This window comes from Phacochoerus africanus, chromosome 2, assembly GCF_016906955.1.
Source record: "Phacochoerus africanus isolate WHEZ1 chromosome 2, ROS_Pafr_v1, whole genome shotgun sequence".
Classification (NCBI taxonomy): Eukaryota; Metazoa; Chordata; class Mammalia; order Artiodactyla; family Suidae; genus Phacochoerus; species Phacochoerus africanus.
This window is the reverse complement of record NC_062545.1, coordinates 121535721-121562570: the sequence shown is the minus strand read 5'-3', so window position 1 is coordinate 121562570 and position 26850 is coordinate 121535721. Positions and strand designations below refer to the sequence as shown.

Genomic DNA, 26850 nt, shown 5'->3' with positions numbered 1-26850 from the left:
CGCGTCTGCAACCTACACCACAGCTCATGGCAATGCCGGATCCTTAACCCACCGAGCAAGGGCAGGGATCAAACCTGCAACCTCATGGTTCCTAGTCGGATTTGTTAACCACTGTGCCACGACGGGAACTCCAAGAATTAATATTGTTAAAATGGCCATGCTACCCAAAGCAATCTACAGATTTAATGCAACCCCTATTAAAATACCCACGACATTCTTCACAGAACTAGAACAAATAATCCTAAATTTTATATGGACCCATAAGACCCCAAATTGCCATTGAAGTAATCTTGAGAACAAAGCTTGAGATTGCAACCTCCCAGACTTCAGACTATACTACAGAGCTATAGTAATTGAAATAGCATGGTACTGGCACAAAACAGGAACACTGACCAATGGAACAGAATAGAGAACCCAGAAACACACCCACATACTTATGGTCAATTAATTATTTTTTTTGTTTTTTTGTCTTTTTGTCTTTTCTAGGGCTGCTCCTACAGCATATCGAGGTTCCCAGGCTAGGGGTCAAATCGGAGCCATAGCCGCTAGCCTACGCCAGAGCCATAGCAACGCGAGACCCAAGCTGCATCTGCGACCCACAGCTCACGGCAACACCGGATCCTTAACCCACTGAGCAAGGCCAGGGATCGAACCTGCAACCTCACAGTTTCCAGTCAGATTCATTAACCACTGTGCCACGACAGGAACTCCTGGTCAATTAATTTAAAGCAAAGGAAGCAAGAATATACAATAGAGAAAAGATAGTCTCTTCAATAAATGGTACTGGGAAAACTGGACAGTCACATGAAAAAACAGTGAGATTAGAACATTTCCTTATAACTTATACAAAAATGGTCATCAAAAAGACAAGAGATAACAGAAAAGAGGATATGGAAAAAAGGGACCCCTTGTGTACTGTTGGTATAGCCACTGTAGAAAACAGTATGGAGAATCCTCAAAAATTAACATCCTGGCACTCAGCATGCTAAGGATCCAGCATTGTCATTGCTGTGGTACAGGTTCCATCCCTGGCCTAGGAACTTCCACATGCCTCAGGTATGGCTTTAAAAAAAAGAATGTAACTATCATCAATTTAGCAATTTGACTTCTAGGAATATATCCAAAGGAAATGAAAACACTGACTCAAAAAAGTATATGTACTCCCATATTAACAGCAGCATTATTTGCAATACCCAAGACATAGAAACAACCTAAGCGTCTGTCAATGAATAAATTAAAAAAGTGGTGTAGGTATGTTAGTTCATTATTAGTATATAGAAAAGCAACAGATTTCTGTATATTGATCTTGTATCCTGCAACTTTGCTGAATTCGTTTATTAATTCTAGTAGTTTTTGAATGGAGACTTCAGGGCCTTCTACACACACACACACAAATATTATTCAGCCATAAAAAAAAAAACAATGAAGGAATCCTGACATTGGCAACAACATGGATGGGACTTGAAGACATTATATGAAGTAAAACAAATCATACAAAGACATACTGTATGATCTCACATACATGTGAAATCTAAAAAACAGAATAAACAAGCAAACCCAGAAAAAAGAGACCTTATTTATGGAAACCAGAGGTAGAGGTTGGATGAGGAAGAATTGGATCAAGGTAGTCAAAAGGTACAAAATCCCAGTTACAAGATAAATAAGTGCTAGGGATACAATGTACATGATGGCTATAGTTAACACTGCTGTAGGATATACGCAGGGAGCCGAGAAAATACAAGGAGCTGAGGAAGGGAGCTTGCCTGAATGGTACAACTCCAAGGGCTAGCTCCTCATCAGGATAAAGGCCTGTCTGAACGCTGCAATTCCGAGGGCAGGTTCCTGAACAAGGAAAATGCATGCCTGTATGGCTCAATTCCGAGGACAGGCCCTAGAAGACAATAAGGCTCACCTGCTGACCTAACAACAACAAAATGAAGGGGCTGCTTAGCAGCGCAAGAATGGAAACTATTTATTGGATAATTCAGTCTTTCCTGTTATTTGTTGGTTATTTTTATTTTCCTACATTGATTTGTGACTCAATAAACTGGAACAATGAAGAATAGTAAGAATTTCACCCTGGTAGAATTCCCCCCATTCAAATCTAATTTAAAGTAAGAAATTATATTCATTAGTGTGTTATAAGTAACAATAGGTCTTAGAGTTAGGTATTTTGGAGTACACAGTAGGTCAAAAATAGGTTAGGTATGTATTATTCATGGTAAAAAACATAATAATAATAAATCTTGTTTTTAATTTCCTGGGAAGCTTTTTAAGTTTTAATAAATTGGTTGATTTAGAAATAAAAATAATTTCTTATTCTGTCCCCTTGCCATAATACTTTGAAGTTTTTACCCTAGGTTTTAATCTAAAAACGAACTTTGTTAATGTCAGATTCTTATGTCTGTGACATTTCTGGCTGTTAATGATTAACTTAACATAATAATAGGTAGTAACCACAAGATGCTTTGCACAAAATCTCCTTGTTTTCACATGATGTTTTTTCCACATAATGTTTTGTATCCATTTACACATGATGTTTTGTGCCCATTAATTTTGGTTTGTTAAAAAATTTTTAGAACATAATGTATATCTATTGTACCATAAAATCTGGAAACTATGATGTAATCTACAACTAAACTGTATAAATAATCACCTATGCCAATAAAATTCGAGCAGTTCAGTGCCCTGAAAGAAGGGACAAAGAGGCTGTCTCTACGTGCATCTGCCGACACCGTCCATCCCCGACAGGGTGTGCACTCCCTGGCTGCTGGAGCTGGACTCTGGCAGATATATAGGAAAGTTGTTAAGAGAGAAGACCCTGAGATCTCATTATAGGAATTTTTTTTTCTTTTTCTTTTTATTGTAGTAACAATTTTATAATATATGTAGGTCAAATCATTATGCTGTATACCTTAAATTTATACAGTGATGTATATCAACTATCTCTGAAAAAAGCTGAAAAAATAAAATACTGTGACCTTCTCCTCCACCCTCATCCCCCCAAAAATCCAGAGGTAGAAGAATGATGACCTCCAATCCAGGCAGGAGCCATGTGCGTCAATCAGAAAGCAATGTGCTACAGGTTCTGTCATGTTAGGTTAGGAGTCCTGACTTCTTTAAGTGCCACCTCCTCTTGGTTTCTGTCGCATCCCTAGTTTCCTCCTTTTCTCTCTATTCTCTCGCCTTTCCTCAGTGTTCTCTACTATTTCTGGGATTTAAAGACCACCTACACAGGTCTTTCTGGAATCCTCATTCTAAGTCATGACACTCAGAGTATGGCACTTCTGTAGTTTTAAGCACTTACAAAAGGAAAAGTTTGGGAAAGATCAAAGAGCTAGATGTTTATAATGTGTGGATTTGTTTGTGCTTCTTATTTCATGAAAAATAAGCAGTCCATGCAGACATGGATCAATTATGAGTATGTCATGAACTAATGATTATGACTGATGTGATTCTGTGCATCTGAGGGCCATTTATAAAAACTAATGAAGGGCCACTATTAAGTATTTTGAACTCTTTATGTGTTTAGCTTTCTACTGATAATAAGTTGAGGGTAGTAGAAGTCAGAGATTTATACTTCTGTTAGTAATTTACAGCCCATTTGATGGAGGTGAAACTCCATCAAATGGGCTGTAAATTACTAAAGAAAGGAAGGGGTGTGGTAAGGCTGCAAGAAGGGAAGGGGAGTGGTAAGTAAGGTAAGTAAGAATGAAAATATCAAAGTGGCAATTTAAGCCAAAGAGAACTCAACAGTAAGAGGGAGACATTCCTTGAAACTTCACTGAAGAGATAAAGTTTAATATGAGTACTGAAGAATTTCAGCAAGTAATGGATGGGAAAGAGTGCTATGGTTGAGGAAATGGCATGGACACAAATTGGTTCAAAGACAGGACAAACAACACAAATCCAGGAGACAGCAGGACAGACTGGCAGGAATATGAGGCAGGAACAAATGGAAACCTGGTCTCAGGGATCTGCACTGTTTCCACCATAGGTCATGAGGAACCAATAAAGATCTTTGAGTAAGGATGTATCTTTGAGAAGTGTTTAACTGGTTGTTCCAGGCAGCAGAGTTGCAGAAGGATGTGGTGTATATAAGGATGAAAATTGGTTAAAGAGAGCTGGAAAGAAGGTTCTTAGGATGTAATAGAATGTGGGGGTAGGGAAGGGCTTCTAGAGGAGGACTAGAGAACATCTGATTAATAGAGAGAAAGAAAACAAACATCCTGAAGATAAGAAAACTTAGTTTTGCAAGTTTGCAAGACAAGGTTAACTGAAAAAAATGGGTGAATTCGAGTCTGAAACAAACAGAATTTACCTAGAAGTACCCAACTAGAAGCCAGAAATACAGGAAAAACTTGCAAGAAGATAATATCAAACAGATTATCCTTCCAAGTGTACAAGGGAAAGGGTATCAGACAAAACAGAGGGACCTAATGCTTACAGGCTGATGGGTAAGAATCACTAGGAAATGCACTCCAATCTGGCACCCCAAGAGTACTTTGAACTGTCATATTAATCAGTGCAGCATCATGCTCATCATATTCCTCCTATGAGCTCAGAATACTTAGCTTGTGGAACAAGCATCTACATGCTAAGAAAAATGACCATATTACTACATGGAAAAAATATTTCTTCCTCTTGTGGCTAGATATTCCAGTCAAAAACCCTTCTGAAAATTGGAATGCTTCATCATTCAGCACTATCATGGCTGTTAAATAAGATATGCTTTTGCTTTGTTTTGTTTTGTTTTGTTTTGTTTTACCATAGAGAACTGAGATCATAGGTTAAATTATGGTCTAAACAATGACTCTAAAACTCCTCCCTCCTAAAATGGAAAAAAATAAATGCTGGAAGAAAATAAGGCCATCAATAGACCAGAAATCAAGGGAATTTTTGCTACGTAGAAATCATCTATCATCATCACTCACTAATTTATTAACTAAGAAAAAGAAAGTGAGGTATAAATTAGGTAGAACTAATGAGAGTTTAAAATAGCCAGATTTAGAACCCACGCTGTTTCTTTTTATGACAGCCATAACTAAATAACAAATGTTAACAGGGAAAAATTGATTCAGTGACTCAACAATGAATTGAGTTGTCACTTGCAACAAAAATCAGCTTAAACAGAAAAAGAAGAGAGCATGATAAAGATGGCAGAGTAGGAGTTCCTGTCGTGGTGCAGTGGTTAACAAATCTGACTAGGAACCATGAGGTTGCAGGTTTGATCCCTGGCCTTGCTCAGGGGTTAAGGATCTGGCGTTGCTGTGAGCTGTGGTGTAGGTTGCAGACACAGCTCAGATCCCGAGTTGCTGTGGCTGTGGTGTAGGCCAGCGGCTACAGCTCTGATTCGACCCCTAGCCTGGGAACCTCTATATGCTGTGGGAGCAGCCCTAGAAAAGGCAAAAAGACAAAAAAAAAAAAAGATGGCAGAGTAGAAGATACATAAATACATACATCGAAATACATCGAAAATATATCGAAAATATATCTACATGTGGATAAATTATTACAGAATACCTACTGAATGGTAGCAGAAGATCTGACTTCTGAAAGGGCAAGAAGAATCTCCACATAATCAAGTAGGACAAAAGAAAAAAAGAGCGGGGGGGGGGGGGAATTGGGATAGGACCTACACCCCTGGGAAGGAGCTGTGAAAGAATAAATGTTCCCACACCCTGGGGAGCCCCCTCACTTGCAGGGAGATGAGCCAGGATGGAGGATAGCATAGAAGCTGGTTTGCAGAATGGAGAGAGACTTGCACAGACAGTCTGTGCTGCTGCCCTGCACTTCCCAGACTGACACATGTGTCTACTGATTCAGGCAGGGGTTGGGTCTGAAGCTTGGGCTTTAGAAGTCAGACCCGGGCAGAGAACTGGGGTTGATTGCATTGAGACAGCCTGAAGGGGCTGGAGTGTGGTGCAGCTACAACTGGGGAGAGGTGACATTGTTGGAGGGCACATGAAGGGAGAGGTGAGGCCACCGTAACAGCCTCTTGCTCTGCGCACATGATCTCAGCCAACAGAGTACCACCTCCATGGGTGCTGTGAGCTGGTGCAAGCAACTACTGCTGCCACTGCCATGAGTTCTGACAACAGGTATAAGCAGCCAGTGCTACCACTGCCACCATGGTTCCAGCAGCTAGCACCAGCCTCCTCATCTGCACTCCCCCTATCAAGCGGATGGTGGCCAGCACATGCTAAAGAGAGTGGCGGCAGGCATCCATACTAAAAACAGCCCTTGTACCGAAAATATTAAACCCACACAAGCTATACAGGGATGCTCTCACATAAAAATAGCCCTCTAAGACCACAGTAGAAAATCATTTCTTCTGAACTAGAAGCAAAATGAAGAAGCATGGAAACCATTCCCAGTTAAAAGGCCAAGAGAATTCCCCTGAAAGAACAAAAAATAAAACAGACATCTTCAGCCTAATTAATAGACACCACATTCAAAAAGGAGATAATGAAAACACTGAAGGAATTAAGAAAGGCTATCAAAATAAATGCAGATTATTGTAAAAAGGAACTAAAAATTATAAGGAAGAGCCAAGAAAAACTAGAAAATTCATTTGCACAGATGAAAGCTGAGCAAAGGCAATGGATAGCAGAATAAATAATACAGAAGAATAAATAAGCAGTGTAGAAGACAGAATAATGGAAATCACCCAATTAGAATAGCAGACAGCCATGTACATGTTTTCTAGACAGAGAATCAATAAGGTGACAGAGATCATAAATAATACAATAGAATAGTTAGACTTAATTGATATTTTTAGGACATTACACCCAAAAAGAAATGCACATTCTTTTCAAGTGCACATGGAATATTCTCTAGACATGACCACTACTTGGGCACAGAGCAAGCCTTGACAAATGTAAGAGTATAGAAACTATTTCAAGCATATTTTCTGACTATAATAGTATGAAATTAGAAATCAACAACAGAAAAAGAAATGAGAAAAACTGAATACATGGAGACTAAACAACATGTTACTAAAAAACCAGTGGGTCAATGATGAAATAAAAAAGGAAATTAAAAAACACCTTGAGGGAGTTCCCGTCATGGCGCAGCAAAAACAAATCCAACTAGGAACCATGAGGTTGTGGGTTCGATTCCTGGCCTCACTCAGTTGGTTAAGGATCTGGCATTGCTCTGAGCTGTGGAGTAGGTCACAAATGCAGCTCAGATCTGGCATTGCTGTGGCTCTGGTGTAGGCCGGCGGCAACAGCTCCAATTTAGACCCCTAACCTTGGAAACTTCATATGCCATGGGTGCGGCTCTAAAAAGACAAAAACAAACAAACAAACAACAACAAAAAAAACCCCTAAAAACCAAAACAAACAAACACCAAACAAAATAAAACAAAACAAAAAAAACAAAAAAACACCTTGAGAGTACGGCAGTACTAAACACATTCTAAACAAAATGTGAAAGGGCTCCTCCAAGTAAAAAATAAGCAAGAAGAAATGGAATAGAGAAAATTCACAATTGGAAAGAAATCACTTAAATAAGCCAGTATATATATCTAAGAGGAAAAAAATAAAACCTATTATAAAAGCGACAATAAACACAAGGAACAGCAAAAGGACAAATATGAAGATGCTAAAAAAAGACTTCAAAATCATATAATGTGGGGAAACAAAATAAGAAAATCTAGACTCTTTTTTAGAATGTGCTTGAGCCTGTATGACTACCAGGCCAAAGCAAGCAGATATAGGAAGGGGTTAACATATTGGAAAAACAGGGCAGCCACAAATCAAAAACAAACAGTACATTCACAAAAACTAAAAAGAAGAGGACATAAGCATAAAATAAAATGAATCATCCAATCAAAAAAAGAAAGGGACAAAGGAGAAACATAGAATCAACTGGAAAACAAGGTTTAAAATGGCAATAAATACATATTTATCAGAAATTACCTTAAATGCCAAGGGACTGAATGCTCCAATCAAAACACATAGAGTGGCAGGTTGGATAAAAAGGCAAGAGCCTACAATATGCTGTCTACAATAGACTCACCTTAGAGCAAGGACACATATAAATTAAAAGTGAGGGGAGAGAAAAAGTTATTTTGTGTGAATGGAAAAGACAGGAAAGCAGAAGTTGCAATACTCTTATCAGACAAAATAGACTTTAAAATGAAGGCCATAAAGAAAGACAAAGAAGGACAGTCTTTAATGATAAAAGGATCCATTCAAGAAGAGTATATTACAATCATCAATATATATATGCCCCTAATATAGGAGCACCCAGATACATGCAACAAAGACTAACAGACATAAAAGGAGAAATTGATGGGAATACAGTAATAGTAGGAGACTTTAACTCCCCACTTACATCAATGGACAGATCCTCTAGACAGAAAATCAATAAAGAAGCAGAGATCCTAAATGACATAATAGAAAAGTTAGACTTCATTGATATTTTCAGGACATTACATCTAAAAAAAATCAGAATATATATTCTTTGCGGAGTTCCCATGGTGGCTCAGTGGTTAACGAATCCGACTAGGAACCATGAGGTTGCGGGTTCGATCCCTGGCCTTGCTCACTGGGTTAAGGATCCGGCGTTGCCGTGAGCTGTGGTGTAGGTTGCAGACACAGCTCAGATCCTGCGTTGCTGTGGCTCTGGCGTAAGCCAGTGGCTATAAGCTCCAATTCGACCCCTAGCCTGAGAACCTCCATATGCCACGGGAGTGGCCCGAGAAATGGCAAAAAAGGCAAAAAAAGACAAAAAAAAAGAATATATATTCTTTGCAAGTGCACATGGAACATTCTCAAGGATTGATCATATTACACTGGGGTTACAAAACTAACCTCAACAAATTTAACAGTATAGAAATTATTTCAAGCATCTTCTCTGACCACAATGGCATAAAACTAGAAATCAACCACAGGAAAAGAAATGAGAAAAAACTGACTGCATGGAGACTAAAGAAAAAACCAATGGGTCAATGAGGAAATCAAAAGGGAAATTGAAAAATACCTCAAGACAAATGATAATGAAAACACAACCATTCAAAATCCATGGGATGCCACAAAAGCAGTGCTTAGAGGGAAGTTCATAGCAATAGAGGCCTTCCTCAAAAAAGAAGACAAATTTCAAATCAACAACTTAACCCACCCATTAGGAGTTTTCTAATTTCTAAAAGAATTAGAAAAAGAAGAGCAAACCTAAAGTCAGTGGAAGGAAGGAAATCATAAGGATCATAAAGGAAATCAATAAAATAGAGATTCAAAAAACAACAGAAAAAGTCAATAAAACCAAAGTTCTTTGAAAGGGTAAACAAAATTGACAAACTTCTGGCCAGACACACCAAGAAGAGGAAAGAACTCAAACAAAACAAGAAATGAAAAAGAGAAATCTTAACAGATACTGCAGAAATACCAAACAAAAAAAAACCCATAACAGAATACTATGAACAATTATATGCTGACAAATTTGACAACCTAGAAGAAATGGACAACATTCTAGAGACTTATAGCCTGCCAAAACTGAATCCAGAAGAAATAGATCAATTGAAGAGACCAATCACTAGAAATGAAACTGAGTATGTAACAAAAACACTCCCTATGAACAAAAGTCCAGGACCAAATTCTAACAAACATACAAAGAAGAACTTAAACCCATCCTCCTTAAACTTTCCAAAAGGTTGAAGAAGAAGAAACACTCCCAAAGACAGCCTAATACCAAAATAAGACAAAGATACTACCAAAAAGGAAAATTAAAGGCCAATATCTTCGATGAATATAGATGCAAAAATTCTCAAAAAAATTTTAGCCAACTGAATCCAGCAACATATAAAAAAGATCATATACTACAACCAAGTGGGATTCATCCCAGGTTCACCAGGATTGTTCAACATCTGCAAATCAATCAACATCATATACCACATTAACAAAAGGAAAGTCAAAAACCACATGATCATCTCAATAGACACAGAAAAAGCATTTGACAAAGTCCAATATCCATTCATGATCAAAACTCTTACCAAAGTGGGTATAGAGGGAACATACCTTAACATAATAAGAGCCATTTATGACAAACCCACAGCCAATATAATACTCAATGGAGAAAAGCTGAAAACCTTCCTGCTAAAATCTGGAACAAGACAAGGATGCCCAAACTCACCACTTTTATTCAACAAAGTATTGGAAGTCCTAGCCACAGCAATTAGACAAACAAAAGAAATAAAAGGTATCCAAATGGGAAGAGGTTAAATTGTCACTCTATGCAGATGACATGATACTCTATATAGAACACCCTAATGACTCCACACAAAAACTACTCGAACTGATCAATGAATTCAGCAAAGTAGGAGGATACAAGTTCCAGTATACTAACAATGAAATATTAGAAAAGGAACATAAAAATACAATACCTTTTAAAACTACACCCAAAAAAATCAAATACCTAGGAATAAACCTGACCAAATAGGTGAAAGACTTATGAGAACTATAAAGCATTAATCAAAGAAATTAATAAGTATTCAAAGAAATGGAAAGATATTCCATACTCCTGGATTGGAAGAATCAATATTGTTAAAATGGCCATACTACCCAAAGCAATCTATGATTCAATGCAATCCCTATCAAATTACCCCCAACGGGAGTTCCCATTGTGGCTCAATGGTTAGTGAACCTGACTAGAATCCATGAGAACACAGATTCAATCCCTGGCCTCACTCAGTGGGTTAAAGATCCGGCATTGATGTGAGCTGTGGTGTAGGTCACAGATGTAGCTCAGATTCTGCATTTCTGTGGCTCTGGCATAGGCCGGAAGCTAAAGCTCCAATTGGACCCCTAGCCTGGGAACCTCCATATGCCGCAGGTGTGGCCCTAAAAAAAAAAAGACAAAAAGACCAAAAAAAAAAAATTCAAATTACCCACAACATTTTTCACAGAACTAGAACAAATAATCCAAAAATTTATATGGAACCATAAAAGACCCGGAATTGCCAAAGAAATCCTAAGGAAAAAAAAAAAACAAGAAGGCGGCATAACTCTCTCAGACTTCAGACAATATTACAGAGCCTCAGTAATCAAGACAGTATGGTACTGGTACAAAAACAGACATATAGACCAACGGAATAGAATAGAGAACTCAGAAATAAACCCAGACACCTATGGTTAATTAATATTCAACAAAGGAGGCAAGAATATATAATGGGGAAAAGACAGTCTCTTCAGCAAGTGATGCTGGGAAAAATGGACAGCTGCACATAAATCAATGAAACTAGAACACACCCTCACGCCACACACAAAAACAAACCCCAAATGGCTTAAAGACTTAGATGTAGGACAAGACACCATCAAACTCCTAGAGGAGAGCCGCGGCAAAACATACTCTAACATCAACCATACAAATGTTTTCTTAAATCAGTCTCCCAAGGCAATGGAAATAAAAGCAGAAATAAACAAATAGGACCTAATCAAACTTACAAGCTTTTGCACAGCAAAGGAAACCATAAACAAACCGAAAAGACAACCTCCAGAATGGGAGAAAATATTTGCAAATGATGCATCTGACAAGGGCTTAATCTCCAAAATATACCAACAGTTCATACAAGTCAACAAAAAAGCCAAACAGCCCAATCAAAAAATGGGCAGGAGAACTAGCTAGACATTTCTCCAAAGAAGATATACCGATGGATAACAGGTACATGCAAAGATGCTCAACATCACTAATTATAGGGAAGTGAAAATCAAAACTACAATGATGTGTCATTTCACACCAGCCAGAATGGCCATCATCAAAAAAATCTAGAAACAATAAAGCTGGAGAGGGTATGCAGGAAAGCAAATACTCCTGCACTGTTGATGCAGCCGCTATGGAAAACAGTATGGAAGTTCCTCAAAAAGCTAAAAATAGAATTGTCATATGACCCAGCAATCCCACTCCTGGGCAAATATCCAGAGACAACTCTAATTTGAAAAGATACATGCACCCCTATATTCACAGCAGCACTATTCACAATAGGCAAGACATGGAAGCAACCTAAATATCCATCAATAGATGAATGGATAAAGAAGTTAGACAGTGAAAAACAAACATCATATGCTATCACTTAAATGAAGAATCTAAAATATGGTACAAATGAAGCTATCTACAAAACAGAAATAGATTCACAGACATAGAGAACAGACTTGTGGTTGCCGAGGGGGATGAGAGTGGTATGAATTAAGACACCGGGGTTGGCAGATGCAAGCTATTATATATAGAATGGACAACAACAAAATTCTGCTGCATAGAACAGGGAACTATATTCAATATCCTGTGATAAACCATAATGGAAAAGAATATTTTAACAGATGAATTGTGTATATAACTGAATCATTTTTGCTATATAGCAGTAATTAAAACAACACTGTAAATCAACTATACTTCAATTAAAAAAAAATAGAAAATGTATTGAGTCCCAAGTAGCTTTAGGCACAGCCACACTGTGAGATTTCAGTCATTCCATCAGAACTGTTTCTCCACATTCCACTCATCTCAAATCTGACTCAGTCCTTCTGTGAGCTCTTCTCTTCTGGGCAGGATCTCTCTGGGAAGGCAAAACATCCTCTCCAGATTCTATTCTCAAAGTAACAGAACCCAAAGAGTTGGAATACACCTGGCAAGAACATAGGACCTGAAAAAAATAAGACCATAGGAAACCTAAATAAGTGGAAGAAGAATTCATGTTCTTAGAAGGGAAGACACAATATTGTAAAGTACTACTTATTTCCAAATTGATGTATAATCCAGTGCCATTCTATTCAAAATTGTATAGCCATATCTTAACAAAATCTTTACATACAGGATTTACCTTAATTTACAAAAATAGCCAAGGATTTAAAAAGGCAGTAGGGTTGGAATTCCCATCATGGCTCAGAGGTTAACGAATCCGACTAGGAACCATGAGGTTGCAGGTTCGATCCCTGGCCTTGCTCAGTGGGTTAAGGATCCGGCATTGCCGTGAGCTGTGGTGTAGGTCACAGATGCGGCTCGGATCCCATGTTGCTGTGGCTGTGGTGTGGGTCAGTGGCTACAGCTCTGATTTGACCCCTAGCCTGGGAACCTCCATGTGCCGTGGGAGCAGTCCAAGAAATGGCAAAAAGACAAAAAATTAAAAAAATAAAAAAATAAAAATAAAAAGGCAGTGGGGGTGGATGGAGTTCTCTGGTAGTGATCCAGTGTTACCACTGCTGTGGCTTGCGTTGGATCCCTGGCCTGGGAACTTCTATATGCCACAGGTCTGGCCAAAAAAAAAGGCCAAGAATTAAAAAAAAAAAAATAGAATGGTGAGAGGAGGAAATTAGATTACAACACACATGTGTAAACATGCCATAAACATACAGTAATTAGGATGGAGTGTTATTAGTAGAGGAAAATACAAATCAACATAATAGAGAATACATTCAAAGCGGCTGAGGAAAAAATAGACCATCTATAAACAATGCTGAAATACCCACCCTAACCCTTCTTTTCGAAGAAGTGAGTCCTACTTCATAGTACTTTAAAAGAATTCTCGAATGGATCAGTGACTGAGGACATAGAATACTTTCCTCATGATCTTGGGACAAGGGTGACCTTCCTAGGGAAGACCGAAACACCATAGCCATAAAGGCAAAATTGTAGGACGATTTAACACTGGCAAGAGAGTTAAGAGGTAGGCATTCTCTACCTTGGTATAAGTTTGGACAGTAGAACCTATTTTGAATAGTAATTTGGTAGTAGCCAAATTTTAACACATATAAACTCTGACTCAGAATTTCTTTCTAGGATTCTTTGCTCAGACATAATCATGCAGGGCTATGCACAAAAAAATTCCATGCAACATTGTTTCCAATAGCCCATGTGAGGAGAAACACCCTAAAACACACTTAACAGAAGGTTAAATCAGCTTATCCTGCCATACTGCAGAATGCACTGTAACAGAACAGCAAGCATGTTCTAAAGAGTGAAGTTTCATAAAGATGACAAAAAGCAGGTTCAGCTGTTTACAAAATCCAAGTATAGTAATGGCCAGGAAGGTGTAGAGGGACACTGCATTTTAAATTTTGCAACCAAATATTTAATATTGTCATTGTGTCAATACAATTTCAAGCAAATGCCAAATGGAAGACCAAGCCCAGAAATTTAAAGATGAAACAATCTTATAAACAAAAAGTGACACCAAGGCAGTCTTCCACTCCAGCCACACTATCAGTGGCCGTGATAGTGCCAGCTAGCCAATGTCATATATATCACCCAGCATTTATCACAACATCATCAATTTGCAGAATGCTCCAGATAGTTTCAGTTGCTAGAGTCAGGACACTGACTGAAACCAACAAAGAAATAACCAGTTCCTCCTAAAAGTTCTAATACCTCCCTTTTGGACGTTAATCCCTACAGTTTTTCTCCTTGGGCTTCTTCTGAGTTCTGTTACTATAGAAATAAGATTCAGGCCAGCAGTTTCAGCTAGTGTAGGAGGAATGACCTCCATAACATCTACCTCGGCCTGAAGGCAGTAGGATTTCATACATTCAATGTTTGTGAATATCCAGTTAACCACAGGGCCCACTCTATTAGCTCTACCTTACTGCAGTAAGAGACCCCTGCTTCACTAAACAGTGAATAACACACAGGGCATCATGAACCAAGTTCTCAGCTTCTTCAATCACTAATTTGTTAGCACCAGGAACAACAATTTTAACTTTTTCCTGGGTTTATTTGACCTGTAATCTTTTTTTTTTTTTTTCTCTTTTTAAGGCAGCATCCACAGCATATGGCAGTTCCCAGGCTAGAAGTCGAATCAGAGCTACTGCAGCTGGCCTATGCCACAGCCATACGGTACCTGGGCTGTGTTTGCGAACTACACCACAGCTCATGGCAACGCCAGATCCTTAACCCACTGAACGAGGCCAGGGATCAAACCTGCATCCTCATGGATATTAGTCCGATTCATTTTCACTGCGCCACAACGGGAACCAGTCTATAATCTTGAGCAGTTTACCAGAACCATAGAAATTGACCTCTCTCAGCTCACTCAGCCAAACCCAGCAACTCAGCAGTGAATTGCTCAATATTAGCAAGTGGCTTGATTCTGGTATCTTTTCTTTCAATATCCTTAACCACCACAATCTTTGTTTTGTTCAGGAAATTGAGTACAAGATCACTAGGGGCATGTCTTAAGGATAGACTTCTGTATGAGAAGGACATTGATCCGTTTTTAAAATTTGCTTTGCTAGATTTAGAATATAGGCAGTCCTCTCTCAGGGCTTGGACCAACTAGGTACAGCAGAAGCTACTGTTTCATTATCCTGATCTGTTTTGGGATCAGATAAGCAAAACTGAATGAGCCCAATCTGAGCCATTTCAACTTCTGGTGATGTCAAAATTTGCTACTTTTTGAATGAGAACCAGCCCTCCTACCAACTCACAGTCATCAATTGTCCCACAAAGTTTCCTTTTTCTTTTTTTTTTTTTAAATGACAGTTTAAACCAAAAACAAAAATAAACAAGAACAGTTTACCCATTTTTCCCACCCTCCACCATCCACCTCTGGCAACCACCAATCTGTTCAATCTATGGGCTTGTGTTTTTTGCTTGTTTGTTTTAAGATTCTACCTGTAAGAGATCACAGAGTTTTGCCTTTCTGTCCAGCTTATTTCACTTAGCATTATACACTTGAGGGCATTAGCAAGTTTCTTAACTATTCTAACATCTTTAAGATCTATACCAGTCCCTGTAGCTTGGTCAATCACTTTCCTCACTGTATTTATACTCATGTAAGGAAAGCAGAGTTGATTACTGAGAGACGACCCTTGAGTTCAATGAAGTGGTTGCACTGCTTAACAAATTTTCTCTGTCAATCAGTTCACAAGTCAAGACATGCCAAGATTTCAATACTCAGAGCTCTTGTTGTGGCTCAGTGGTAATGAACCCAACTAGTATCCATGAGGATGGAGGTTTGATCCCTGGCCTCACTCAGTGCGTTAAGGATCCAGTGTTGCCATGAGCTGTGGTATCGTTCGCAGATGTGGCTCAGATCCACATTGCTGTGGCTGTGGCATAGGCTGACAGCTGTAGCTCCAATTTGACCCCTAGTCAGGGAACTTCCAGAACTTCCATATGCGGCAAGTGTGGCCCTAAAAAGAAAAAAAAAAATCTCAATACTCTTTTCTTTTCTAAATCTTTCTAGAATAACTTGGAAATGATGACTCCCTTTCTGAAAAAACTTGGTATAGGAGTGTAAGAGAGAACCAGCAACTATGACCACTGATGTGGTACCACTTCCTACTTCTTTATCTTCAGCATTTTGGCTGTTGGATGTCACACTTGCACTTGTCTCAGAATGAAAGCACTATTTATAATGGTCACATTGCCTCTTCCATCTTTTTTTGTCTTTTGCCTTTTTAGGGCTGCACCCACAGCATATGGAGGTTCCTAGGCTAGAAGTCGATTTGGAGCTACAGCTGCCTGCCTATGCCACAGACATAGAAATACAGGATGCAAGCCATGTCTGTGACCTCCACCACAGCTCACAACAACAGTGGATCCTTAACCCACTGAGCAAGTCCAGGGATTGAACCTTCATGTTCATGGATACTAGTCGAGTTCGTTAACTACTGGGCCACAATGGGAACTACTGCTCTTCCATCTTGAATCATTTTATTCATTCCTTTTGGTCCAAGGCTTGTTCTAGTAGCATCAGCAACAACTTTGGCCATGAAGATGTTGCTGAAGCAGATCTGGGCCGGTTTGTTGTCCTCATGGATGCTTTTTCCACAGCTGCTGGCAAGCTTGGCTGGGTCTGTGTGGGCTCCAAAAGGATAGATGGACATTGATTCTAGCAGGCAGCAGATAACCGGTGTTCACTGTTAGGCACTGAAGAGGATCAGAACATGTTACCCCCCAATATTCCACTTTGGCATATTGATTATTTTGAGCTGGAGGCAACTCAGAAATAACATATAGGAAGAGTTTTCTGGCCTCCTCCCTTTTCGCTGAAAACAGGCCATAAATTTCCTGTGAGAAAGGTGCCTTCTTGTACCAGGAAGGGGTGAACACTCATTGCCGGTGAAGAGAGTTAACACCAATATGAATCTGCATAAAAATTTTACCAAAAAATTCCTCATCTTCCATTAGCTCCTTACATGTATTTTCTAGTCACTGTCCCATAATATACCACCCCTAAAAGCACAAACCCCTTTTCTTTGTTTAGTCATTTGGCCACAATTTATCACCCTTTGTTAAAATGGTATATAAACCCTGAGTCTAACTGCTTGAGTTTCACTTCTTTTCTAGAAATGAAGTCCCCTGTAAAAAAAAAAAAAAAGTAACATCAAATAGAATTTGTATATTTTTTTCCTGTTTATCTTTTGTCTTCTAAATTCACAGGCCTCGGGTACAGAATATAAGAGTGTAAAGTTTTCTCTCTCCATCAACTTCAAGTGATGGGCTGACTGCAGGACGAAAAGTGAAAGAGAAGGGCTTTTTATATGTTTGTGAATTAGTTAAGTGTTTAAAATAATTATATGTGTTGTATTTAAAGAGACAGTAAAAAGGAAATTATTATTAATCAAGTTACTCCTACAAATAAAGTCTTAGTGAATACCAAGGAAAATCAACTACTTTTTTTAAAAAGCTGCATAATTTATTAAAACTTTAAAGACATAATAATTTATTGAGGTCAGAAAAATAAAAATTTAATATATTAACTCTAGAAACCTTTAAGTCCCAGAAATTCGATTTCAAAGGATTTAGAAAGAATTCCTTATAAAAAGACTTAATATTACACTCTTCGTAAAACTGTGACTCAATGGACTTTAGCATCATTTTAAACCCCTAACATATTGCCTTAATAAATTACTCAGCAGCAGCATATGAAATCATGAGATGAGAAACACATATTCACTCTTATCCAAATGTAGCAAATAGCACCATTTTCTACTTAACGGGAGGTAGTTTCTTCCATAATTCTTTAGAGCAATAAGCATTTAGGACCCCGTGTCCCTCATTTAAAGTCATTTGTGTATTTGTCCTTATACCTCTGAGCACTTGTCAGGAGTTAAAATGCTGGCTGCATTACTGTAGGACTCATGAATGCAGATAAAAAAGGTCTCAGAAGGTGGTTTACTCTTGTCTGTTCCTTCACACCTCAAATTCACTTGGCTGGTCACAGGTAGGTAGAAATGAGTTAAGAATTTTAGAACTCACAATAATTTTGTCCACAAGTAGAGTAAGACCACTGCTGTACAGTATGACACAAAAACCCAGACCATGTGTCTTGTCCAAGTTTGTTGCAATGAGCCTTGGAAGAAGAGACAAAATCCATCCTATGAAGGGGGAGGGAGAAGAGAATTAGATTGTGTCCCCAAACTCAAAACCTGACTTCAAAAAAACACACAAGAGGTTCTAGATTAAACAGTAAGACAAATATTGGATTTAAAAAGTTAAAAAAAAAAAAAAGGAAATCCTAACCAATAAGCCATTTGTAATGAGGAACCTTTGAGTTATACTTTTTAAGAAGTAATCTAACAGGATAGAAGGACATAGGAGACACTTGGTCACTTAAAGCAGGAGTACTCATCTTTTCACACCTTTCAAAAGTTGAGAGGAAGGTAGAATACTCTATCATGTTCTTTTCTGAGCAAAGAACAAATGCCATTTGGGAAACCATCAAATCGCTAAATTGAAATTTATTGCCTGAGACAATAAAGCAAGCAGTTCCATTCAGAAAAATGGGTAAGAAGCATTTTTTTTTTCTTTTGTCTTTTTAGGCCTGCACCCTTGGCAAATGGAAATTCCCAGGCTAGAGGTTGAACTGGAGCTACAGCTGCCAACCTTCACCATAGCAACACCAGATCCAAGCCTCGTCTGCAACCTACACCACAGCTCACAGCAAAGCCGGATCCTTAACCCACCAAGGGAGGCCAAGGATTGAACCCTCCTTCTCATGGATACTTGTGGGGTTCGTTACTGCTTGGCCACAATGGGAACTCCAGAAAGAAGAGACTTGAAATCCTGACTGCTGTATTTTAACTGCAAGTGAGAGGGGTATAGGCATGCCCTGTTTATTCAATTGGAGAATTTCTGCTTCTTGATGTTAAAGATTATTCCTTAGTGATGACTGGACAACAGACGAAAACAAAACCAATGGTTCCCTCCCATCCCCGGCCATCAATTTCCTGTTTAGTGTGGAGGGCCCTTTGGGGCTAAAGGCCTTGTTAAGGCAAATGGCACAGGTGAGGTTTTGAGAGTTCACAAGCTTGGGTAGTTGAAGACCTTGTCCTCTCCCCCCGCCCTACCCATTCCCCAATACACACACCCACACCACTGCACCCACAAGAATGGAGTTAACGCTAACACCTCAAACTGTTTAAGGTCAAGGTTCTGATTCAGATACTACCTTGCCTCCATAAATGGAACCCAATTCATCACTATAGGTCTTCAAGAAAGAGTGAAACTGAAGGCTAAATTTCCTAAGGTCACTCTTTCTTAGATTTGCAGTTTTTTTTTTTTTTTTTTAATTGCTGGTTTAAATAGTTTGGCTATATTTCTTCTCTAACCTGGGTCACCATGCTCATTGATTCAACTCCAGTAAGGAAGAGTAGAAAGAAGCAGGGGTCTAGCTCAGAACCCAAAAGGCATTCTCCTCTCTTCCGGAGTTTGGCCAGACTCTCCTTGGTCATCAGCTGGGTTTAGGACCTGCAGTGCAGGGGCCTGCCAATCTAGCCTAGACCACTGAGATCAATGATTTACAGCTGAGAGGGAAGGCACCTGGCCATCCCAGTTGAGGGCTGGGTGCAAATGATTAGAAGTTAAGGAACCTGGGGTCTGTACCACCACTGGTTGTGGGGGTACACCCCCTAATAGCTCTACTTCAGCCCTTTCTTAGAGATGTGGAGCAGGACAAGGGCTGCCTTTTCATCCTAAAGTTTTTAGGCTGCTGTGCTCCAACCTGCAGAGCTGCGGAGTCAAGTGGAAAGGTGTACCTAATAGCATTGAAGAAAGAATCCACCTGGCTCAGGCCACCCTGGTGCTGACTTCACCATTTTGGGAATCTCTGCCTGAGCAAAGCATCCAGACCTAACATGGGCACATCCTAAAACACCAGGGCCGGTCAAGGGAAAGGCCAAAGTGTGCAAACCGTTCATTGCTGCAACTTCATGCATTGCTCTTTCAAAGGGTTAGTATGAGAGCCGTCTAGTTAGGCCGGTTTTGACAACTGACTGCCAGGAGAAGAGAAAGCTGGACCTCACACCGAATACCCCCACGGGGTCCCTCCAGGTACCAGCCACGTGGGTGCGTCCTGAGCTGCCCACCAGCCCCCAGTCCCCACGCTCACCCAGCCGCCGTTCGCCAATAGCCAGGTGCGATGCCGCCCTGAGAGGTGAGCGCACAGCAAAGCCACCAGGAGTCGGCAGTCCCTGCTAACGTTGCCCTCTTTCTTCTTCCGCCCACAGGCCTCCCGAGGCTGTCTTTCCAGCAGCATCCCCGCGAAGGTCAAGAGTGATGCCACGCGGTACCAGTTGGGGCCACATGGGCTTGCGAGTAGTTTCTGTGCCATCCAGGCCACCAATTCGACACGGTTCCAGCGGAAGCCGCGGTAGACAGACAAAGTGCGCACGTTGTACTCCCGTATCTGGGCAGCCACGCAACGCAGCACTGCGGCCTCCGGCGAGGACGGCTGCCGCGCGGCGGTGCCGGGCTCCCGGGCGCAGTACTCCAGGTAGTCGGTCAGAAGCCGGGCTGTGCGCTCCCTGAACGCGTCCGCCATAGCTCGACCTCTGCGGGGGGTCAGACTCGGCGCGGGTTTTCTAAGCCCGCCCTGCCCCGCCCTACCTCGCCCCGCCTCACCTCGGCTAGTCTGAGCCTGGTCCCGCCCGGCCTGTTCCCTGGCAGATGCTTTGTCAGGTCAGGAGAGTAGTCTTTGCTGGGAATCCCGTCTACATCTGTTACAGGCGGGGCCCAGCAGGGCCCAGCGGTGTGCACGTATTCACGTAGCAATCAGGACAGAGTGAGACTCTTTTTTTTTTGGGGGGGGGGTGTTTAGCTCTTATCTTGGGGACTAAGAACTTAGAGGCAGTCTGGGAAGTTGGGCTAGACTTTTGCCTCTTCTTGAGGCATACACCCCTCCACTGGTGGCTCCTTTGAAAGGATTACCAGCATCTTCTCATTGGACCGAAGCATCCAGGTGTGTGTTGGAGACACCTTTCTTTGGGTCTGGCTTATGTGGCAGGAAAGAGGACAATTCTCTTGCAGGCTGCTAGAGTGCCAATATTGGCTGCATTCATTCATTCATTTGTTAACTTGTTTACTCCTAGTCTTTGGAGTGCTAAGTGTCCCCCTTAGCTCTGGAGATATAATGGGAAACAAGGCATGTGGTCCCTACTCTCAAGGACCTTACAGTCCAGTGATGGTACAAAGACACAATCACAGTAGAGTTGAATTATTACTATAACAGAAGTGGAGAGAGTACCCAACTCTCAGCTGCTGCAGATAGCTACCATCTCTATATTGCTTAGAATTCTCCACTTTTTATTGGTCAATTCCTCATTACTCCAATCTCCTATTATAGTTACTATTTCTTCTGCTCATCTTTCTCTGTTCCTGTTACTTTATGGCCTCTTCCTCCTGATTGGATCCAGACCATCACAGAATTAGTACCAACAGTGAAATCTATGAGCATTTTGAAATACTCCTCCCCACCACCACCATGCAGGGTGAAAGACGAATTGCTACATCTTGTATGGCCTGCAAGAAGAAAGACACAACTCTTAGTAGGTCACTTTGGAAGCAACATACACATTTGCGGGTGCAACCTCAACCCATCTATTGGCTGGTAGATTGGGGAGCAGAACAAGAGAAGGCACTACAGCTGCTTAGGGTCTGTTAAGCCAATTAAGAACACTTGAGTCTTATGATCCAACAGATCCAATGACACTTGAAGTGTCAAATAAGGAAGCTGTATGGAGCCTCTAGCAAGCACCAGTAGCACTACAGTGCAGTCCTCTAGGATTGTGAAGCAAATCTATGTCTTCTTCTGCAGATAACTATTCTCCTTTGGAGAAGCGGTTTCTGGCTTGCTACTAGGTATTGGTAGAGGCTGAATGAGATGTCCATGCAGCTTGAGCTCTCTTCATAATATGGATGTTATCTGACTTACTTACCTTGTTACAAGGTTAGGTGTGCACAGCAGCAGTCTGTTATCAAGTGGTGTATGGGAGACTGAACTCAGGCAGGTCCATTAGGTACAAGTAAATTACATGAGCAGATGGTTCAAACTCCTGCAACAAGTCCTTGAGCTTTGTCTCCTCCCTCCTTCCATGCCTATGGCCTCCAGGGGATTGCTGGTGACCAGTTGACTGAGGGAGAAAACCTCAGCCATGGATTACAGATGGGTCTGTATGATATGCTGGTACCACATGAAAGTGGACAGAAGGAGCATTACAGGTACACTCTGGGGAGATTGTGAAGACAGTGATGAAGGAAAATCCTCCTCCTGGGAAGAAATTCAAGCAGGATATTTAACTATACACTACGTCTGGGGTGAGAGATGGCCAGAGTACAGATCCCCACTGATTCACGGGCAGTTGTTGATGGTTTGGCTGGATGGTCAGGGCCTTGAAAGAAATAGGACTGGAAGACTGGTGACAAGGAAACCTTGGAAAAGACATATGTGGCTGGATCCCTCTGAACAGGTATATGCTGAAGATATTTGTGTCCTGTGTCACTGCCTTCAAAGGGCAGCCACTGCAGAGGAGACTCTTAATAATCAAGTAGACAAAATTCTGTGCTCTGTGATGTCAAATGAGCTTCTTTACACAGCAGCACAGTGCTTGCTCTATGGGCCCATGAATGAAGAGGCCATGTACCAGGGAGAGAGGATGAGGCAACAACAGAATTCCCCCTACAAAGGCTGAGCTGGCTAACCTGTTTGCTACTGGCCAGTGCCAGTGATTCCTCTATGGTGAGCCAAACGAATTCTGTCAGAAGGGAATATAAATCTCTGTACATCAAACTGAGCTGGTAGTGAATCTTATGAGTTCCCTTACTAATAACTTAAATAAACATTTTGATATATGTTCATGTTTTATCTTCAAGGGAGTCATGATTTTATCTTTCTGAACATTACATTTCAGCAGCAGGCAAGCAGGTTTTGTTTTCTTAGATTTGGAGTAGCTTAGAGGTTAGTGGTAAATTCTCTGACACTGCCATTGGTTATCTCTAATAATTGTCAGCTGAAATTAAACAACAAATGAATAAATTATTCTTCACACAGAACTTCCTATGCAGTTTGCAGTCAGACTTGGTTACAATTTTGGCTCTGCCACTTAGAAGCTGTATGACCACGAGCAAGTTATTCAGCTCTCTCAGCCTTAATTTCCCCACCTAAGAAATAGAGGTGAAGTTCCCATTGTGGCTTAGCAGTTGGAGAACCCAGCTGGTATCCATGAGGATGCAAGTTTGATCCCTGGCCTTGCTCAGTGGGTTAAGGACCTGTGGTGTATATAGTTCATAGACATGACTCCAGCTTTGCCATGGTTTTGGTGTTGGCTGGCAGCTATGGTTCTGATTTGACCCCTAGACTGGAAACAGCCATGTGTCACATGTGCAGCCCTAAAAAAAAAAAAAAAAAAAGAAGAAGAAGAAAGAAAATAGAGGTAAGAAGCCATCCGCATCATAGCCTGTTACAAGGGTTACATGAGTTCTATGTGCAAAGGCCTTAGCATAGTGCCTGGAACAGAGTAAAAGCTCTTTACAGAGGAGGTTTTATTATTTTATAAACTGACCAAGGTTATTAGGCTCAAACCACTTTTAACCAAAAAACCAAGATGTGACATTTTGGTGAGCTGTACCTACGTGGTTTGTGGGGTTTTGTGTGTTTTTTTTTTAATACTGTAAACAACTAGAAACCACCTACTATTTTTCCATATACATTTTAAAAAGCTTTGTTGTATGGAGTTCTTATTGTGGCTGAATGGGTTAAGAACCCCACAAGTATCCATGACGATGTGGGTTTGATCCCTGGCCTCGGTCAGTGGGTTAAGGATCTGGCGCTGCCATGAGCTATGGTGTAGGTTGCACATGCAGCTCAGATCTGGCATTGCTGTGGCTGTGGTGTAGGCTGGCAACTGCAGCTCAGATTGACCCCTAGTCTGGGAACTTTCATATGCTGCAGGTGTGGCCCTAAAAAGAAAAATAAATAAAGCTTTATTGTGAAATAATGCATAACACCACAAAACTCATTCTTAAAGTATCTATTTCAGTGGATTTTAGTATATTCAAAGTAGTGCAACCATCACAGCTATTTAATGTCATTATCTCAAAGGAAATCCAATCCCCTACCACTAAGTAAACACAAATCTACTTTGTGATGCTATGGATCTACCTATTCTGGACATTTAATGAAATGGAATCATATACTGTGTGGCCCTTTGTACCTGGCTTCTTTCACTTGGTATAATGTTTTCAAGGTTTATCCATGTTGTAGCATGAATCAGTACTTCATTCCTTTTTAAAATTTTTATTAAATGATAGTTGATTTACAATGTTGTATCAGTTTCTGCTGTACAACAAAGTGACCCAGTCATACATATTTGTACATATTTCCTTTCTTATATTCTCTTCATCATAATCTATCCCAAGAGACTGGATATAGTCCTTCTGCTGTACAGTAGGACCTCACTGCTTATCCACTGCAAATTTAATAGCTTGAATATACTAACCCCAAACTCCCAGTCCATCCTAACCTCCCCCAACTTGGCAACCACAAGTCTGTTCTCCATGTCTAAGAGCCTATTTCTGTTCTGTAGGCAGGTTCTTTTATGCCATATTTTACATTCCACATATAAGCATTATCATATGGTATGTCTTTCTTCTTCTGACTTACTCCACTTAGTATGAGAATCTCTAGTTGTATCCATGTTGCTGCAGATGGCATTATTTTGTTCTTTTTATGGTGGAGTAGTATTCCACTGTATATATGTACCACATCTTCTTAATTCACTCATCTGTCAATGGACATTTAGGTTGCTTCCTTGTTTTGGCTATTATGAGTAGTGCTGCAATGAACACAGGGGTATATGTATCTTTTTGAATCATAGTTTTGTCTGGATATATGCCCAGGAGTGGGATTGCTGGATCACCTGAGGAAACTCCATACTGATTTCCATAGTGGTTGTACCAATTTACATTCCCACCAACAATGTAGAAGGGTCCCCTTTTCTCTACACCCTTTCCAGCATTTGTTATTTAGTACTTCATTCCTTTTTACTGCCAAGTAATATTCCACTGCATGGATATACCACATTTGTTCATCCATTCATCAGCTGTTGGACACTGGAGTTGTTTCACTTTGAGCTGCTATCAACAGCTGTGTTCAAGTTTGTGTGTGGACATGTCTTCATTTCTCTTGGTACGGACCTAGGAATGGGAGGCCACCTATTACTGGGACGCACAGATAGGTTTGAAACAGTGACTCCTGGTTCCTGGTTTATTTTATTTTGTCGTTTTGCCTTTTCTAGGGCCTCTCCCTCGGCACATGGAAGTTCCCAGGCTAGGGGTCCAATCAGAGCTGGAGATGCCCGCCCACGCCAGAGCCACAGCAATGCCAGATCCGAGCCACATCTGCAACCTACACCACAGCCCATGGCAATGCCACATCCCCAACCCACTGAGTGAGACCAGGGATCAAACCCACAACCCCATGGTTCCCAGTCAGACTTGTTAACCACTGCACCACGATGGGAACTCCCGGTTCCTGGTTTATGACAAAGTTAAATGTTCCATAGAGGTGTGTTAGTTAGATAACCTTGGGTTCAAAGGTAGGCATTTCCTGTTGTCACAGTCTTTGCATAATGTTCATATCATACATACATTTAGTTTTTCTTACTTATGTGATTAAATTAACCAGCACATTGTTTCTGAAGGCATCTCCTCACCAGAGGGTCTCCATCCTTTTTACAATGACAGAAACATATTAATTTCATTTTGTTCACCAGAATCACTGTGAGTCAGTCCACTGTGGAGACTATCCTGAAGGCCAGCCTAGCTCCAACCAATCCAGACTGGAGAATGAGAGGTCTGTGGATGCCCTGCAGTGACCTGATTCTCTTCTTTTATCCGTGAGGGAGGGAGTGGTTTAGCCTCACGTACCCTCAAAGGATCCACAGAGATAGGAAGATTCACTGAGAGCTCTCTCCAACTTTCTGAGTCCCCTCCTCAGAATTCCTGGCCCACCTCAGGCCTGCCCTGTCTCAATGTCCAGGGGAGAGACCTTAGTATTTTTAACCTGCTTTTGAGCCAGCAGGCAAATTTGGGAAAAGCAGATTTACAAATCCCTGTTCAGTCAGTGCTCTTGGGCTTGTAGAGCTCTGGCCCCAACCCCAGTACCAGATAATATAACTTGTTACCTGAGCTCATCCCCAGAACCCCCAGAGGCTTCCTATGAAAAGATTGTCAATGGTTCACAAGCTCCTATTGGTTTCTAGCCTCTTCCACTGCCTCTCTTGCACCTGTGGTCACCCCAAAGCCTCTCCTGAGGGCCTCTCCTAGAAGCCCCCACTTCAGTTACCCTGGCTTCCTCCCCCTTTCTGGGGATCCTACAGTACAAGGGCCTGATGGGCCAGGGGAGGTCTCCCATAGAGGGGCTGGAAAAGGGCTTGGTAGCCCAGAGAAGCTGTTTCCAAAGTAGGTCTGACCCTGGGAGTCCTTAACAGGAGTTCTCCAGGTCAAAAATATTTTCATAATAATACTATCTCTTTTTCATATGTGTGGCTTTTAAAACCCTTTCGCAAGAGTTTTCCAGAGGCTACTGTTGTGGGGTGAAAGCATCACCACTGGAATGTATGCTTCTGTATTGGGACA

At 40.8% G+C, this 26850-nt stretch overlaps 1 protein-coding gene and 1 pseudogene across 1 annotated transcript; both read right to left on the bottom strand.

Moving 5' to 3' along the window:
• Window positions 1–14237: 14237 nt before the first annotated feature.
• Window positions 14238–16820, bottom strand: LOC125120753 (T-complex protein 1 subunit delta-like; annotated as a pseudogene).
• Window positions 16821–18129: 1309 nt separating this feature from the next.
• Window positions 18130–20758, bottom strand: BCL2L10 (BCL2 like 10). Its single transcript, XM_047769442.1, has 2 exons — window positions 20327–20758; window positions 18130–18314 (listed from the first exon to the last, which is right to left on the bottom strand). Exons 1-2 carry the CDS (start codon window positions 20756–20758, stop codon window positions 18192–18194), a joined length of 555 nt encoding a protein of 184 aa, XP_047625398.1. The 3' UTR covers window positions 18130–18191.
• Window positions 20759–26850: the final 6092 nt, after the last annotated feature.

What these genes read in the sequence shown, in the direction of transcription:
- BCL2L10 (XM_047769442.1), bottom strand. Translation starts at nt 20,758, where the DNA reads ATGGCGGACGCGTTCAGGGAGCGCACAGCCCGGCTTCTGACCGACTAC. An exon ending in TATTGGCGAACGGCGGCTGG is followed by an intron (nt 18,315 to 20,326) that starts GTGAGCGTGGGG and finishes CCCCCTTCATAG; the next exon opens with GATGGATTTTGTCTCTTCTT.